The 14073-nt window shown below is 46.0% G+C and overlaps 1 protein-coding gene across 6 annotated transcripts in view; it reads left to right on the forward strand.

Annotated features, from left to right (window-relative positions):
- The window catches only part of PDE1B (phosphodiesterase 1B), a 532158-nt gene that overhangs the window by 442322 nt on the left and 75763 nt on the right, over positions 1-14073 (forward strand). For all 6 annotated transcript variants that reach the window (XM_063952207.1, XM_063952206.1, XM_063952208.1 and 3 more), the window contains one exon: positions 7649-7750. In XM_063952207.1, coding sequence (XP_063808277.1) covers positions 7649-7750 — 102 coding nt within the window. The remainder of the gene's footprint in view (positions 1-7648; positions 7751-14073) is intronic.

Genomic DNA, 14073 nt, shown 5'->3' on the forward strand with positions numbered 1-14073 from the left:
CTAGCAGAACTCAGGATATAGACTTAGCAAGGCACAGGCCACCTATATCTAAATTCACAGCTGACCCTTCCATTGGGCATGTAGCTAGGTGCGTATACATTACATGTACATTGATGTTTATTCCGTCATACTTATTGAGGGTACCCTGTGAGTTCCATCATGCTATGGTTGTTACAGAACTCCTCATATATTCTTATCTATTCACAGTTCCTTAGGGGTATATTTACTAAAATGCAGGTTTATAGAAGTGGAGATGGTGTCCATAGCAACCAATCAGATTTTAGCTGCTATTTTCTAGAACACAGGTTCTCATACTCAGTCCTTAGTACCCAACACAGTCTATGTTTCTCTAATGTCCTAGTGGATGCTGGGGACTCCGTAAGGACCATGGGGAATAGACGGGCTCCGCAGGAGACATGGGCACTTTAAGAAAGAATTTGGATTCTGGTGTGCTCTGGCTCCTCCCTCTATGTCCCTCCTCCAGACCTCAGTATGAATCTGTGCCCGGACGAGCTGGGTGCTACTTAGTGAGCTCTCCTGAGCTTGCTATAAGAAAGTATTTTGTTAGGTTTTTTATTTTCAGGGAGATCTGCTGGCAACAGGCTCCCTGCATCGTGGGACTGAGGGGAGAGAAGCAGCCCTACTCTCTGAAGATAGGTCCTGCTTCTTAGGCTACTGGACACCATTAGCTCCAGAGGGATCGTACACAGGATCTCACCCTTTGTCGTCCGATCCCGGAGCCGCGCCGCCGCCCCCCTCGCAGAGCCAGAAGACAGAAGCCGGGTGAAAGAAGCAAGAAGACTTCGAAATCGGCGGCAGAAGACTCCAGTCTTCACTGAGGTAGCGCACAGCACTGCAGCTGTGTGCCATTGCTCCCACACTACACCCACATACTCCGGTCACTGTAGGGTGCAGGGAGCAGGGGGGGGGGGGGCGCCCTGGGCAGCAATTAGGACCTCTTGGCAAAAGTTAGACATATATACAGTTGGGCACTGTATATATGTATGAGCCCCCGCCATAATAGTGTACAGAAACGCGGGACAGAAGCCCGCCGCTGAGGGGGCGGGGCTTCTTCCTCAGCACTCACCAGCGCCATTTTCTCTCCACAGCTCCGCTGAGAGGAAGCTCCCCAGGCTCTCCCCTGCAGATTCACGGTAGAAGAGGGTAAAAAGAGAGGGGGGGCACATAAATTAGGCGCAAAAACATAATATACAGCAGCTACTGGGTTAACACTAAGTTACTGTGTGATTCCTGGGACATATAGCGCTGGGGTGTGTGCTGGCATACTCTCTCTCTGTCTTTCCAAAGGACCTTGTGGGGGGAACTGTCTTCAAAAAAGAGCATCCCCTGTGTGTGGGGTGTGTCGGTACGCCTGTGTCGACATGTTTGATGAGGAAGGCTATGTGGAAGCAGAGCGGGAGCAAATGAATGTGGTGTCTCCGCCGACGGCGCCGACACCTGATTGGATGGATATGTGGAAGGTTTTAAATGATAATGTTAATTCCTTGCATAAAATGTTGGATAAAGCTGAAACCTTAGGACAGTCAGGGTCTCAGCCCATGCCTGATCCGATGTCGCAGAGGCCGTCAGCGTCTCAGAAGCGCCCACTATCCCAAATTGTTGACACAGATACCGACATGGATTCTGACTCCAGTGTCGATTATGATGATGCAAAGTTACAGCCTAAATTGGCTAAAGCCATCCGTTATATGATTATAGCAATGAAGGATGTGTTGCACATCACAGAGGAAACCCCAGTCCCTGACAAGAGGGTTCATATGTATGGGGAAAAAAGGCAGGAGGTGACCTTTCCCCCTTCACATGAGCTAAATGAGTTATGTGAAAAGGCTTGGGAATCTCCAGATAAAAAACTGCAGATTTCCAAGAGGATGCTTATGGCTTATCCCTTCCTGCCAACGGACAGGTTACGCTGGGAATCCTCCCCTAGGGTGGACAAAGCTCTAACATGCTTATCTAAGAGGATAGCCCTGCCGTCACAGGATACGGCCACCCTAAAAGATGCTGCGGATAGAAAGCAAGAGGGTACCCTGAAGTCCATTTATACACATTCAGGTACCTTACTAAGGCCGGCAATTGCGTCGGCCTGGGTGTGTAGTACTGTAGCAGCATGGACGGATACCTTATCTGAGGAACTTGATACCTTAGACAAGGATACTATATTAATGACCCTGGGGCATATAAAAGACGCTGTCCTATATATGAGAGATGCTCAAAGAGACATTTAGCCTACTGGGCTCTAGAATAAATGCAATGTCGATTTCTGCCAGAAGGGTCCTGTGGACTCGGCAATGGACAGGCGATGCCGACTCAAAAAGGCACATGGAGGTTTTACCTTACAAGGGTGAGGAATTGTTTGGGGAGGGTCTCTCGGACCTGGTCTCCACAGCTACTGCTGGAAAGTCAAATTTTTTGCCATATGTTCCCTCACAACCTAAGAAAGCACCGTATTACCAAATGCAGTCCTTTCGATCACAAAAAGGCAAGAAAGTCCGAGGTGCGTCCTTTCTTGCCAGAGGCAGGGGCAGAGGAAAGAAGCTGCACAACACAGCTAGTTCCCAGGAACAGAAGTCCTCCCCGGCTTCCACTAAATCCACCGCATGACGCTGGGGCTCCACAGGCGGAGCTAGGCCCGGTGGGGGCGCGTCTCCGAAATTTCAGCCACAAGTGGGTTCACTCCCAGGTGGATCCCTGGGCAATAGAGATTGTGTCTCAGGGATACATGCTGGAATTCGAAGAGATGCCCCCTCACCGATACCTCAAATCGGCCCTGCCAGCTTCCCCATTAGAGAGGGAAATAGTGTTAGCTGCAATTCACAAATTGTATCTTCAGCAGGTGGTGGTCAAGGTTCCCCTCCTTCAACAAGGGAAGGGTTATTATTCGACCATGTTTGTGGTACCAAAACCGGACGGTTCGGACAGACCCATATTGAATTTAAAATCTCTGAACATATACCTGAAAAGGTTCAAGTTCAAGATGGAATCGCTCAGAGCGGTCGTTGCAAGCCTGGAAGAGGGGGAGTTTATGGTGTCTCTGGACATAAAGGATGCATACCTTCATGTCCCCATTTATCCACCTCATCAGGCGTACCTCAGATTTGTGGTACAGGATTGTCATTACCAATTTCAGACGTTGCCGTTTGGTCTCTCCACGGCACCGAGAATATTTACCAAGGTTATGGCAGAAATGATGGTACTCCTGCGGAAGCAAGGGGTCACAATTATCCCATACTTGGACGATCTCCTCATAAAAGCGAGGTCAAGAGAGCAGTTACTGATCAGCGTTGCACGCTCTCTGGAAGTGTTAGGACAGCACGGCTGGATTCTGAATATTCCAAAGTCGCAGTTGATTCCTACGACTCGTCTGCCCTTCCTGGGCATGATTCTGGACACAGACCAGAAGAGGGTTTATCTCCCGACGGAGAAGGCTCAGGAACTCATGACACTGGTCAGAGACCTATTAAAACCAAAAAAGGTGTCGGTGCATCACTGCACACGAGTCCTGGGAAAGATGGTGGCATCATACGAGGCCATTCCCTTCGGCAGGTTCCATGCGAGGACCTTTCAATGGGATCTCCTGGACAAATGGTCCGGATCACATCTTCAGATGCATCGGTTACTCACCCTATCCCCCAGGGCCAGGGTGTCTCTCCTGTGGTGGCTGCAGAGTGCTCACCTTCTGGAGGGCCGCAGATTCGGCATTCAGGACTGGGTCCTGGTGACCACGGATGCAGCCTCCGGAGGTGGGGGGCAGTCACACAGGGAAGAAATTTCCAAGGCCTGTGGTCAAGTCAGGAGACTTGCCTTCACATCAACATCCTGGAAATAAGGGCCATATACAACGCCCTACGTCAAGCGGAGTCCCTACTTCGCGACCAACCGGTTCTGATTCAGTCAGACAACATAACCGCAGTGGCTCATGTAAACCGCCAAGGCGGCACAAGGAGCAGAGTGGCGATGGCGGAAGCCACCAGGATTCTTCGCTGGGCGGAGAATCACGTAAGCGCACTGTCAGTAGTGTTCATCCCGGGAGTGGACAACTGGGAAGCAGACTTCCTCAGCAGGCACGACCTCCACCCGAGAGAGTGGGGACTTCATCAAGAAGTCTTCACACAGATTACAAGTCGGTGGGAACTACCACAGATAGACATGATGGCGTCACGCCTCAAAAGAAGCTACAGAACTATTGCGCCAGGTCAAGGGACCCTCAGGCGGTAGCTGTAGACGCCCTGGTGACACCATGGGTGTTCCAGTCGGTCTATGTATTTCCTCCTCTTCCTCTCATACCCAAGGTACTGAGGATAATAAGAAAAAGAGGAGTAAGAACAATTCTCATTGTTCCAGATTGGCCACGAAGGACTTGGTATCCAGATCTGCAAGAATTGCTCACAGAGGATCCATGGCCTCTTCCTGTAAGACAGGACCTGTAGCAACAGGGACCCTGTCTCTTCCAAGACTTACCGCGGCTGCGTTTGACGGCATTGCGGTTGAACGCCGGATCCTAGCAGAAAAGGGTATTCCAGAGGAGGTCATTCCTACGCTGATAAAGGCTAGGAAGGACGTAACAGCTAAACATTATCACCGGATATGGCAAAAATATGTTTCTTGGTGTGAGGCCAGCAATGCTCCTACAGAGGAGTTTCAGCTGGGCCGTTTCCTTCACTTCCTTCAGTCAGGAGTGGATTTGGGCCTGAAGTTAGGCTCAATTAAGGTCCAGATTTCGGCCCTTTCCATTTTCTTTCAAAAGGAGTTGGCTTCTCTGCCAGAAGTTCAGACGTTTGTGAAAGGAGTGCTGCATATACAGCCTCCTTTTGTGCCTCCAGTGGCACCTTGGGATCTTAACGTGGTGTTGAGTTTCCTGAAATCACACTGGTTTGAACCACTTAAAACAGTGGAGTTGAAATATCTCACGTGGAAGGTGGTCATGCTATTAGCCTTGGCTTCGGCTAAACGCGTGTCAGAATTAGCGGCTTTGTCTCATAAAAGCCCATATCTGGTTTTCCATATGGATAGAGCGGAATTGAGGACACGTCCACAATTTCTGCCAAAAGTGGTCTCATCCTTTCATATGAACCAACCTATTGTGGTGCCTGTGGCTACTCGTGACTTGGAGGATTCCGAGTTACTAGATGTAGTCAGGGCTTTAAAAGTTTATGTAGCCAGAACGGCTAGAGTCAGGAAAACGGAGTCACTGTTTATCCTGTATGCATCCAACAAGCTTGGTGCTCCTGCTTCAAAGCAGACTATTGCTCGCTGGATTTGTAACATGATCCAGCAGGCTCATTCTGTGGCTGGATTGCCGCAGCCAAGGTCAGTGAAAGCCCATTCCACTAGGAAGGTGGGCTCTTCTTGGGCGGCTGCCCGAGGGGTCTCGGCATTACAGCTATGCCGAGCTGCTACTTGGTCAGGTTCAAATACGTTTGCAAAGTTCTACAAATTTGATACCCTGGCTGAGGAGGACCTATCGTTTGCTCAATCGGTGCTGCAGAGTCATCCGCACTCTCCCGCCCGTTTGGGAGCTTTGGTATAATCCCCATGGTCCTTACGTAGTCCCCAGCATCCACTAGGACGTTAGAGAAAATAAGATTTTACTTACCGGTAAATCTATTTCTCGTAGTCCGTAGTGGATGCTGGGCGCCCATCCCAAGTGCGGACTTCTTCTGCAATACTTGTATATAGTTATTGCTTAAATAAGGGTTATGTTATGGTTGCATCAGGGTTTATCTGATGCTCTGTTATTGTTCATACTGTTAACTGGGTAAAGTTATCGCAAGTTATACGGTGTGATTGGTGTGGCTGGTATGAGTCTTACCCTGGATTCCCAAAATCCTTTCCTTGTACTGTTAGCTCTTCCGGGCACAGTTTCTTTAACTGAGGTCTGGAGGAGGGACATAGAGGGAGGAGCCAGAGCACACCAGAATCCAAATTATTTCTTAAAGTGCCCATGTCTCCTGCGGAGCCCGTCTATTCCCCATGGTCCTTACGGAGTCCCCAGCATCCACTACGGACTACGAGAAATAGATTTACCGGTAAGTAAAATCTTATTTTTCCAGGGTACCTGTGGATTTTTAAAATGGGACAGTAGTTTCTCAGTATACCTGCGGGTGACCTGGAAAACATGAACTGTGTGGGGTCCTGAGAACCAGTGTTCTAGAAGGTGTTAGATAAATGATAAGCAGAATCTAATTGGTTGCTATGGGCAACATCTCCACTTCTATAAACCCGCACTCTAGTAAATAAACCCCTTATAGTGTACTTGACTAAATGCATTTTATTTAATCTACAGTATTAAACTATTTGTTACCTTAGTGGTCAGGAAACCACTTTGGCTCTGTGGAATCATTTCTTTTAACTTTTATTTTGCACACTACTCATATGTAGTCCCTATTATATTGACACAATGCAGCCCAGGAAAAGATCAAATCTTGTATAATACATATGTACATAGAAAAACAACACTGATTATATACAATGTTCTCAGTGCCAGAGTAAGAGTGTGTCACAGGGGATCACCCTAACAACCACAGTGTACGGAAAGCCATGTATATTGTATGCCTGTCTGCTGTCTCATTTGTGGGACCAGAATATAAACTCTACTCGTATCAACATATCTTTTTTTTTTAGAAATTAAATTTTTATTGAGATTTTAACAGTTATAGTAGGAAGGGAAGGAAAATTGGGGGTACAGAATAAAAAATGGGAGGGGGGAGGAAATACAGCAGCATGGTACATACAGTGTTTGGTAATATCGCGTATACTATCAACATATCTTATTAATAGTGATAGCATATTTCATTCTTCCTAAAAGACACCACTATCAAAGAGAACAAACAAAAGTAAACCATTATACAGGTTGAGTATCCCTTATCCAAAATGCTTGGGACCAGAGGTATTTTGGATATCAGATTTTTCCGTATTTTGGAATAATTGCATACCATAATGAGATTTCATGGTAATGGGACCTAAATCTAAGCACATAATGCATTTATGTTACCTATACACCTTATACACACAGCCTGAAGGTCATTTTAGCCAATATTTTTTATAACTTTGTGCATTAAACAAAGTGTGTGTACATTCACACAATTCATTTATGTTTCATATACACCTTATACACACAACCTGAAGGTCATTTAATACAATATTTTTAATAACTTTGTGTATTAAACAAAGTTTGTGTACATTGAGCCATCAAAAAATAAAGGTTTCACTCTCTCACTCTCACTCAAAAAAATCCGTATTTCGGAATATTCCGTATTTCGGAACATTTGGATATGGGATACTCAACCTGTATAGCATAATAATATGCTTTCCCACTCTATGGGTGTCGTGGACACCCTCGAGTGTGAATAGTCCCTTTTAGTTGGCATGCCGACTGTTGGGCTGTCAATCGGTCAGGATCCCAGCGTCGGTCACATAACTACATCCCGTATTGTATGGTATCCCAGAAGCAAATAAAAGTAGAGAGAGTACGATATGTAGGAGAGCGGTGATGAAATTCCATGACCTTAAATAGTCAGTGACTTTTTATATCTTCATATTCTATAATAGAGTACATAGTGGTCCATATAAACATGCTTCTCCTAATACTCCACAACCCTAGTAACTCTTTTCTATTCTGATTATACAGGGAATTAAGGTCTCTTGTCATCGAGATGGTCCTGGCCACAGACATGTCTTGTCACTTCCAGCAAGTCAAAACCATGAAATCTGCCCTGCAGTCACTGGAGAAGTGAGTATACCGGAGAGAAACACTCCGCACATGCACAATATAAATGTCTGAAGAGCTCATACTGTAAGAGAGATGTGTACCAGGCAGACGTATGTCAGGAGGGAGCAGCTTCTATATGAGCAGAGTGTCACTAAGTATAAATAGCTTTATAAAGTACAGTGTGTGTATATGGCTTTCCATCACAACTGGTGGCAGAGGATCTATCTCATTGGCGTTCTGAGCTCTGTTAACACTTTCTACTTATTTTTATCACTTCTGTCTCTTCTCTCCTATATCTTCAATGCTTAAGCCTTGTTATACAACTGATAGGTCTTCACCACTTTAGAGGCACCTCGCTGAATTTTATTAATGTCATTTTTGACGTCTTACCATGACCGCTAAAATGGCTACAGTATACAGTATAAACCTCCTACTACCAATATCTCTTCCTATACAACCAAGTATTATACTGGCTCACCTACTGGGTGACTACAATGCTTGTTTACCTTCATATCGAGAGCGGGATGTACCAAACGGAAAATTTGGCCAAAAGTCTGTTTTCTGACTTTGGGGCTGATTCAGAGATGGACATAATTCGCTGCATACGCAGCCAGATCTGTGTCCATCTCCTCACAGGCTGGGGGGTGCCCAGCGCAGGGCAAGGCAGCACAGCATGTGAGGAGATGGACGGATCCCTCCCTGCACCTCCTGCGTCCGCCACGTCACTCTGGACATTCGCAGAGGAACTCCCGGGGCCGAAAACCCAGAAGTCCCGGCATTACAAAGAACAGCTGTTATCGGAAGAGCTTTAATTTGCTATTCTAATTGCATATGTTAGTACATATGCAATTAGTATCAATGCGATGGGCGGGATGTACTAAGCTTTTGCAGTACATCCCGCCACAAGATAAATAATATCTAGAGCATCTGATTTCTAGTGCACATACTCAATTATCATTCCTGTCTGAACAATTAAAGTCCCCACGGATCGTTGAGGTGCTGTCAATGCATTTTGTCAGCCCAATCATGTTCTTTACACGCAAAATTCCCAACATGGGGCCGGATGTAATGATGCCCGAGATCCCTGGAGGTCCGAGATGCTGATCTTGGACGTTTTTTTAAAGAGGCAATCACTTACCAGGTATGGTTTTGCCTTGTCTGTGATTGCCCCTTTAAAAAAAAACGGTATCTCGCACTTCCAGCAATCTAGGGCCTTATTACATTCGGCCCATTATATAAACTCATTGGGACTAAAAACATTGTACAGAATTCCTGATATTGGAAACTGTTTGACTGGTTTTTATGAGCCCGTGGGTCTTGGGTACACACTGTGCCGTAATTGGACTGACCAAAGAGAATCGACTGATTGGACGGATTATTGCACATGTACCTATACTCAACGGATGCCAGACAGCCCCATTCATCATGTCCTGGTCTTATCTACTGTACTTAGCTGCCCCAGAACACTGATCCTAAGTACCTAGAACACTATTTGGGAAATAAGATGCAAAACTGAGGAACAAGTAGCACAATGAAGGAAAAAGTAGCAAAATGTAGGATAATGTACACAGTGTGGAAACCGTGCCAGACTTCTTGTACCACATGATGGTAAGGGGAGAGGTTGTGAGGACGCATCTGTACCTAGCTAGTTATGCTGGAAATCTGAAACTCACGTTACATTACTGTTTTGTAACGTCAGGATCTTTGATAATGAGGAGAAATGTTCACACTTAAGAATCAAGAACTCAGCTGTGTAAAGTGTACATAGTACATGATATCAGCAGGACTTGTCAGTAGCACCGTCAAATAAATGAACAAGCGGAAACAGGAAGGAGTAAACACAGGATCACAATTAACATGTAAACTCATACCGCTTAGCAGACATTTTTTGTCACCTCAGTAATCAGGGCCTTAGAGAGCTCCCATGGGCCCTGGTACTTAGTGGGCATGTTTATGCTGTACAGGGAGCACCGGAAATTGAACAGGGGCACTGCACAGGGGGACAATATCCCCCTTAGCAGCTGACCCAGGTAGTAGTACCCACTCCATTCCCCCTTCTATGCACCCCTGAGTATGGGTTCTTCAGTATGCTAGGTATCTGTGAGCAGAAGTATGAGCCCTGGATGCTCAGCTTGATGAAGGTCGGGCACCGCAGTTTGGCTGCGCTGGTGGAGTCCTCTGTCTCACACACTTTGCTCTCCACTGCCTCCATGCTTCACCAAGCTGCTGCACCCACAGGATGGTGAGATGACGAGATGTGAGAGCGGGGGACTTCTCTCCCCATAAGTGTTAGCAGGTCCATGTGAACTGCAAGGGCTGGGTATGGGCTGTACAGGGGGCACTGGCGTCTTCACAGAGGGACAGTGTCCCCCTTATTAGCTGACCAGGGCTGGTCCTCCACTGTGCCCCTCCAACAAGCTTGAGTCAGGGTAATTATCACCCGACAACCCCCTCTCTCAGTGCCCCTGACATTGATCAGTTATATGTAACTATTAACACTTCAGCTGATGTGTAATAATATGTCTGGTGTAGCATTAATATTCCACTCTCAACAGTATAAAGATTATATCACAAGACTCACTGTGATCTTCAGTTCACTCTCAGTGGCAATGCATCTGTAGCACTAGTTGGGCAGGATTTCAGTTCAATAATGCCGTCGCCTTGTAAATCCCTCAAGACATCAATGTGTTTAGTACGTGGGCTTATTTTCTCTGTTGGTGACAACTTTTAGCATACTTGATTACCTTCCATGATGGGAATTGGTTTGGGCATATCCGTCTCTAAACTCATCAGGGCTTGATCTAACCAGATTTGTTCTTGACAAACAAGCTGCAGCAATACATTGGGCTTCTGTTGATTAAAGTGCTTCTGTTGTTTGTTTTCTCCAGCTTATATTACCATTCTAAAGTCACAAGTTAATAGAAAAGTCTTGTTCTTGTGTCTTTTGTGTCTTCCACCTAGTCTGCGTCTACATGCATCTACTGTGGACAGACACAAGTGTTGCTGGTAATTTCATTTCTTATTGATAGGTAATTACAGATATTTTATGACACATTTTACAGCCTTCCAGTCACACGGAGATAACACTTTTATGTGGGTGTGGATCATTAGATCGACAGTGTCTAGGTCGACCACTATAGGTCGACAGGGTTGGAAAGTCGACAGGGTTCCTAGGTCGACATGTGCTAGGTCGACGGGTCAAAAGCTCGACATAAGGGGTTTTTTTGTGTCGTTTTCTTCGTAGAGTAACCGGGAACCCCAATTAGTGCACCGTGTCCCCTCGCATGGCTCGCTTCGCTCGCCATACTTCGGGCAAGGTGCCTCGCTTTGCTCGGCACAGATTACCATTCCAATCGTAGTCCACGTGGATCGTTAAGTATGAAAAAGTTCATTTAAAAAAAAAAGTCTTGTCGATCTTTTGACCTGTCGACCTAGTGACTGTCGACCTATAGTGGTCGACCTAAACATTGTCGACCTAGACAGTGTCGATCTTCAGACCGGATCCCCTTTTATGTACAGTGTTCCTACTGCCACAGCAATGACTTCTTGTTACTGTAGATATGAACACTACATTTGCCAGTGACCTTTCAATGTTGATGGTTATATGGTGACAGTGTCCACATGGGAGATATTCCTTCTCTTAGCCTCTTCCATTCCAGAACATGTAATTCATTCCTCAATTTTGTTTTTATTTTTCCATTGAATTGGTGGTTCTTGGCTGCTCTACTGATCGTTACCAGTATCATAATACAGAAATGCAGTTCTTACAGAAAGGTGTTATACTTGTATTCCTTTGCTGAATCCTAAATCTTCATGATGAAGACTGTTTAGCATTTTTCACAGCATATTAGCCCAACACCTTCTGGTTCACGGTCTCCTAATTTGAAGCTCTTTTCACCTGGGAGATGCGTATAACCCTTGATGGCGAATAGTTACAGGTTATGGTTCACGGTCTCCTAATTTGAAGCTCTTTTCACCTGGGAGATGCGTATAACCCTTGATGGCGAATAGTTACAGGTTAAGATTTCAGCTGTTGGGGTCCCAGCAGTCGGAATACAGACGCCAGAACCCTGACACCAGTCAGAATGCCGACACCAGAATCCCGATAGGGTCAGGAGACCGACGCTGGAATCCTGACATCCGGCATCCCGACCGTAACTATAGCGGGCAAGTTAATGTTAGGGCCTGGGGGTGGTTAGGTTTAGGCGCCATCCAAAGGGGTTGGGGTTAGGCTGTAGGGGGGAAGGGGGGGGATAGGCTTAGGCTGGGGGGGAGGGGGGGTTAGGGTTAGGCACCACTGGGGATGGTTAGGTTTAGGCACTAAGGTGGGAAGGGTTTTGGTTAGGCATGCATGGAGGGGGGGGGGGGGGTGTTAGGCTTAGGCACCACCGGGTGAGGTTATAGTTAGGCACTAAGGGGGAGGTTAGGCTGCGGGATGGGAAGGTTAGGGTTATGGGGTAGGTGAGAGGGAATAACATACTTACCTCACACAATTTTAAAGATCGGTATGCTGGCGTCGGTATTGTGACTGCCGGCATCCCGTCCGCCGATCACACATACCTTAGTGGTTTGCATTGTCACCTCATAGCGATAGTGTTACTGTATACGACCAGGCCCTGTATGTGTGGAGTTTGTATATTCCATGTGTTTGCGTGGGTTTCTTCTGTGCACTCTGGTTTCTATCCACGGTCCAAAAACTTACTGACTCCTAGCAGAAATGGACACGTGTGCAGATGTTAGTTCTGCTCCCCAGACTGTGGAAGATTTGCACTGTCAGCATAATTCTTACCCTTTGGAGTGTAAGAGGCCGCTGTTTGCTATTTATTGTCCTGCTATCTAAAATATACTGATTCGCTCTGCTCCATTATCATATCATATTATTGCAGACTTGCTCTGGAACTGATTACCTGGTGCTGCTATGTTCTCAGCATCCCAATTAGATGTTTTCGTGTATCTAGAGTAGTTTTCTGTGGAAGACACCAAATACTTGTTTCCAGATGTGGTTAATGTTCTCATCTGCCTGCTTGGGGGCGATGATTTACATTTACCAGCGGCTGCTATTGTCTGCAGCTGCTCAGGGTGGGGGATCCTGCCGTGCTGACCGATCAGCAATGATCGGCAGCACGGTAACACTGGGGACTGGGTGTTGGAAGGCGTCCCTCTAACAGCAGCAGCGGACGGAAATTTCCCTTCCCTGCCGCTGCTAACACTGCTTATCTGACTGCTCGTATCCTGTGCGTACAGGTCAGATAAAACACTTGCAGGCATCTGATGCTACCATGCCAGGCAAGTGGTTAAGCTGCTGCAACTGTGTTTAAAAAGTCAAATACACTTGCTTTGAATACTCATTTTATATAAATAAAGTATCATGTATGCTTCCTACTCTGTAAAGGGGAAAATGCCCATATTTATGTGTGTTGACATTAACAATAAATAAATTATATTTGCGCCTTGTGCTGTTAGCATTTCACATTATCCAAGCAATTTGGGTACTTCCTACATGCACTTTATGGACATTAACTATACTGTGTATGCAGTGTGAACTGGGGGTTTTAGCATTGTTTGTACCCAGAGTGAAGCCACACTTCCTGCAGCATTTCTGGTGCATCTGATCTTGGTACATACAAGGCAAGGGAGCTGCAGCTGCTAACTTGCGTTTACGCCATTCCTACTTTTAAGGTTTCCTCTGCAGGAGAAGCCAGGAGAGGAGACGCTGCTGGCCACTTGGGGGCCAGGGCAGGGAAGTCACATCACTAAGTGCCGCCCCATCATGACAAAATGCACCGATTCGTGGATCCATGGGCAGGGGGCTGGGCTAAATGGCTCAGTTTTACGTCACTTAGCCCCACTCCCTTCTTAGTGTGCCTAGGTTTTCAGTATAATCTCCTAATCCTGCCCACTTTGCCCAGGAAAGTATAGTTTATACCCAATTTAGGTTAGGTCACATTTTGCGATTACACTGGTGTCCATTGGCCAATAAGGCCAATTTTGTATACTTTTTACTTTGAAATGATTAACCCATATTGGTTAAGCATCTCACAGAGAGTAGTGTCCCTGATAAATGTGGAACATACAGTGCATCTTTCACAGGAATGTGGGCATTTTGTCCAGAATTTGTGACTTTGCTCAGAAAGCCAATAATCATTTTCAATTTTGTCAAATAAACATTTGTCCCTGTTGACCTATTTGATTGTTCTCTTTTGAATAAGTTTAATATTGCATCCTACTGAATATCTAAACTGCTTTCTACCAATGGAAACACACTCTACATTCTGCTTTTGAACTCATAATATCTTTGGTTTGTCTCACAGAGTTAAATGTAAAATTGTGACTCTTGCATAAAC

This window comes from Pseudophryne corroboree, chromosome 2 (assembly GCF_028390025.1).
Source record: "Pseudophryne corroboree isolate aPseCor3 chromosome 2, aPseCor3.hap2, whole genome shotgun sequence".
NCBI lineage: Eukaryota > Metazoa > Chordata > Amphibia > Anura > Myobatrachidae > Pseudophryne > Pseudophryne corroboree.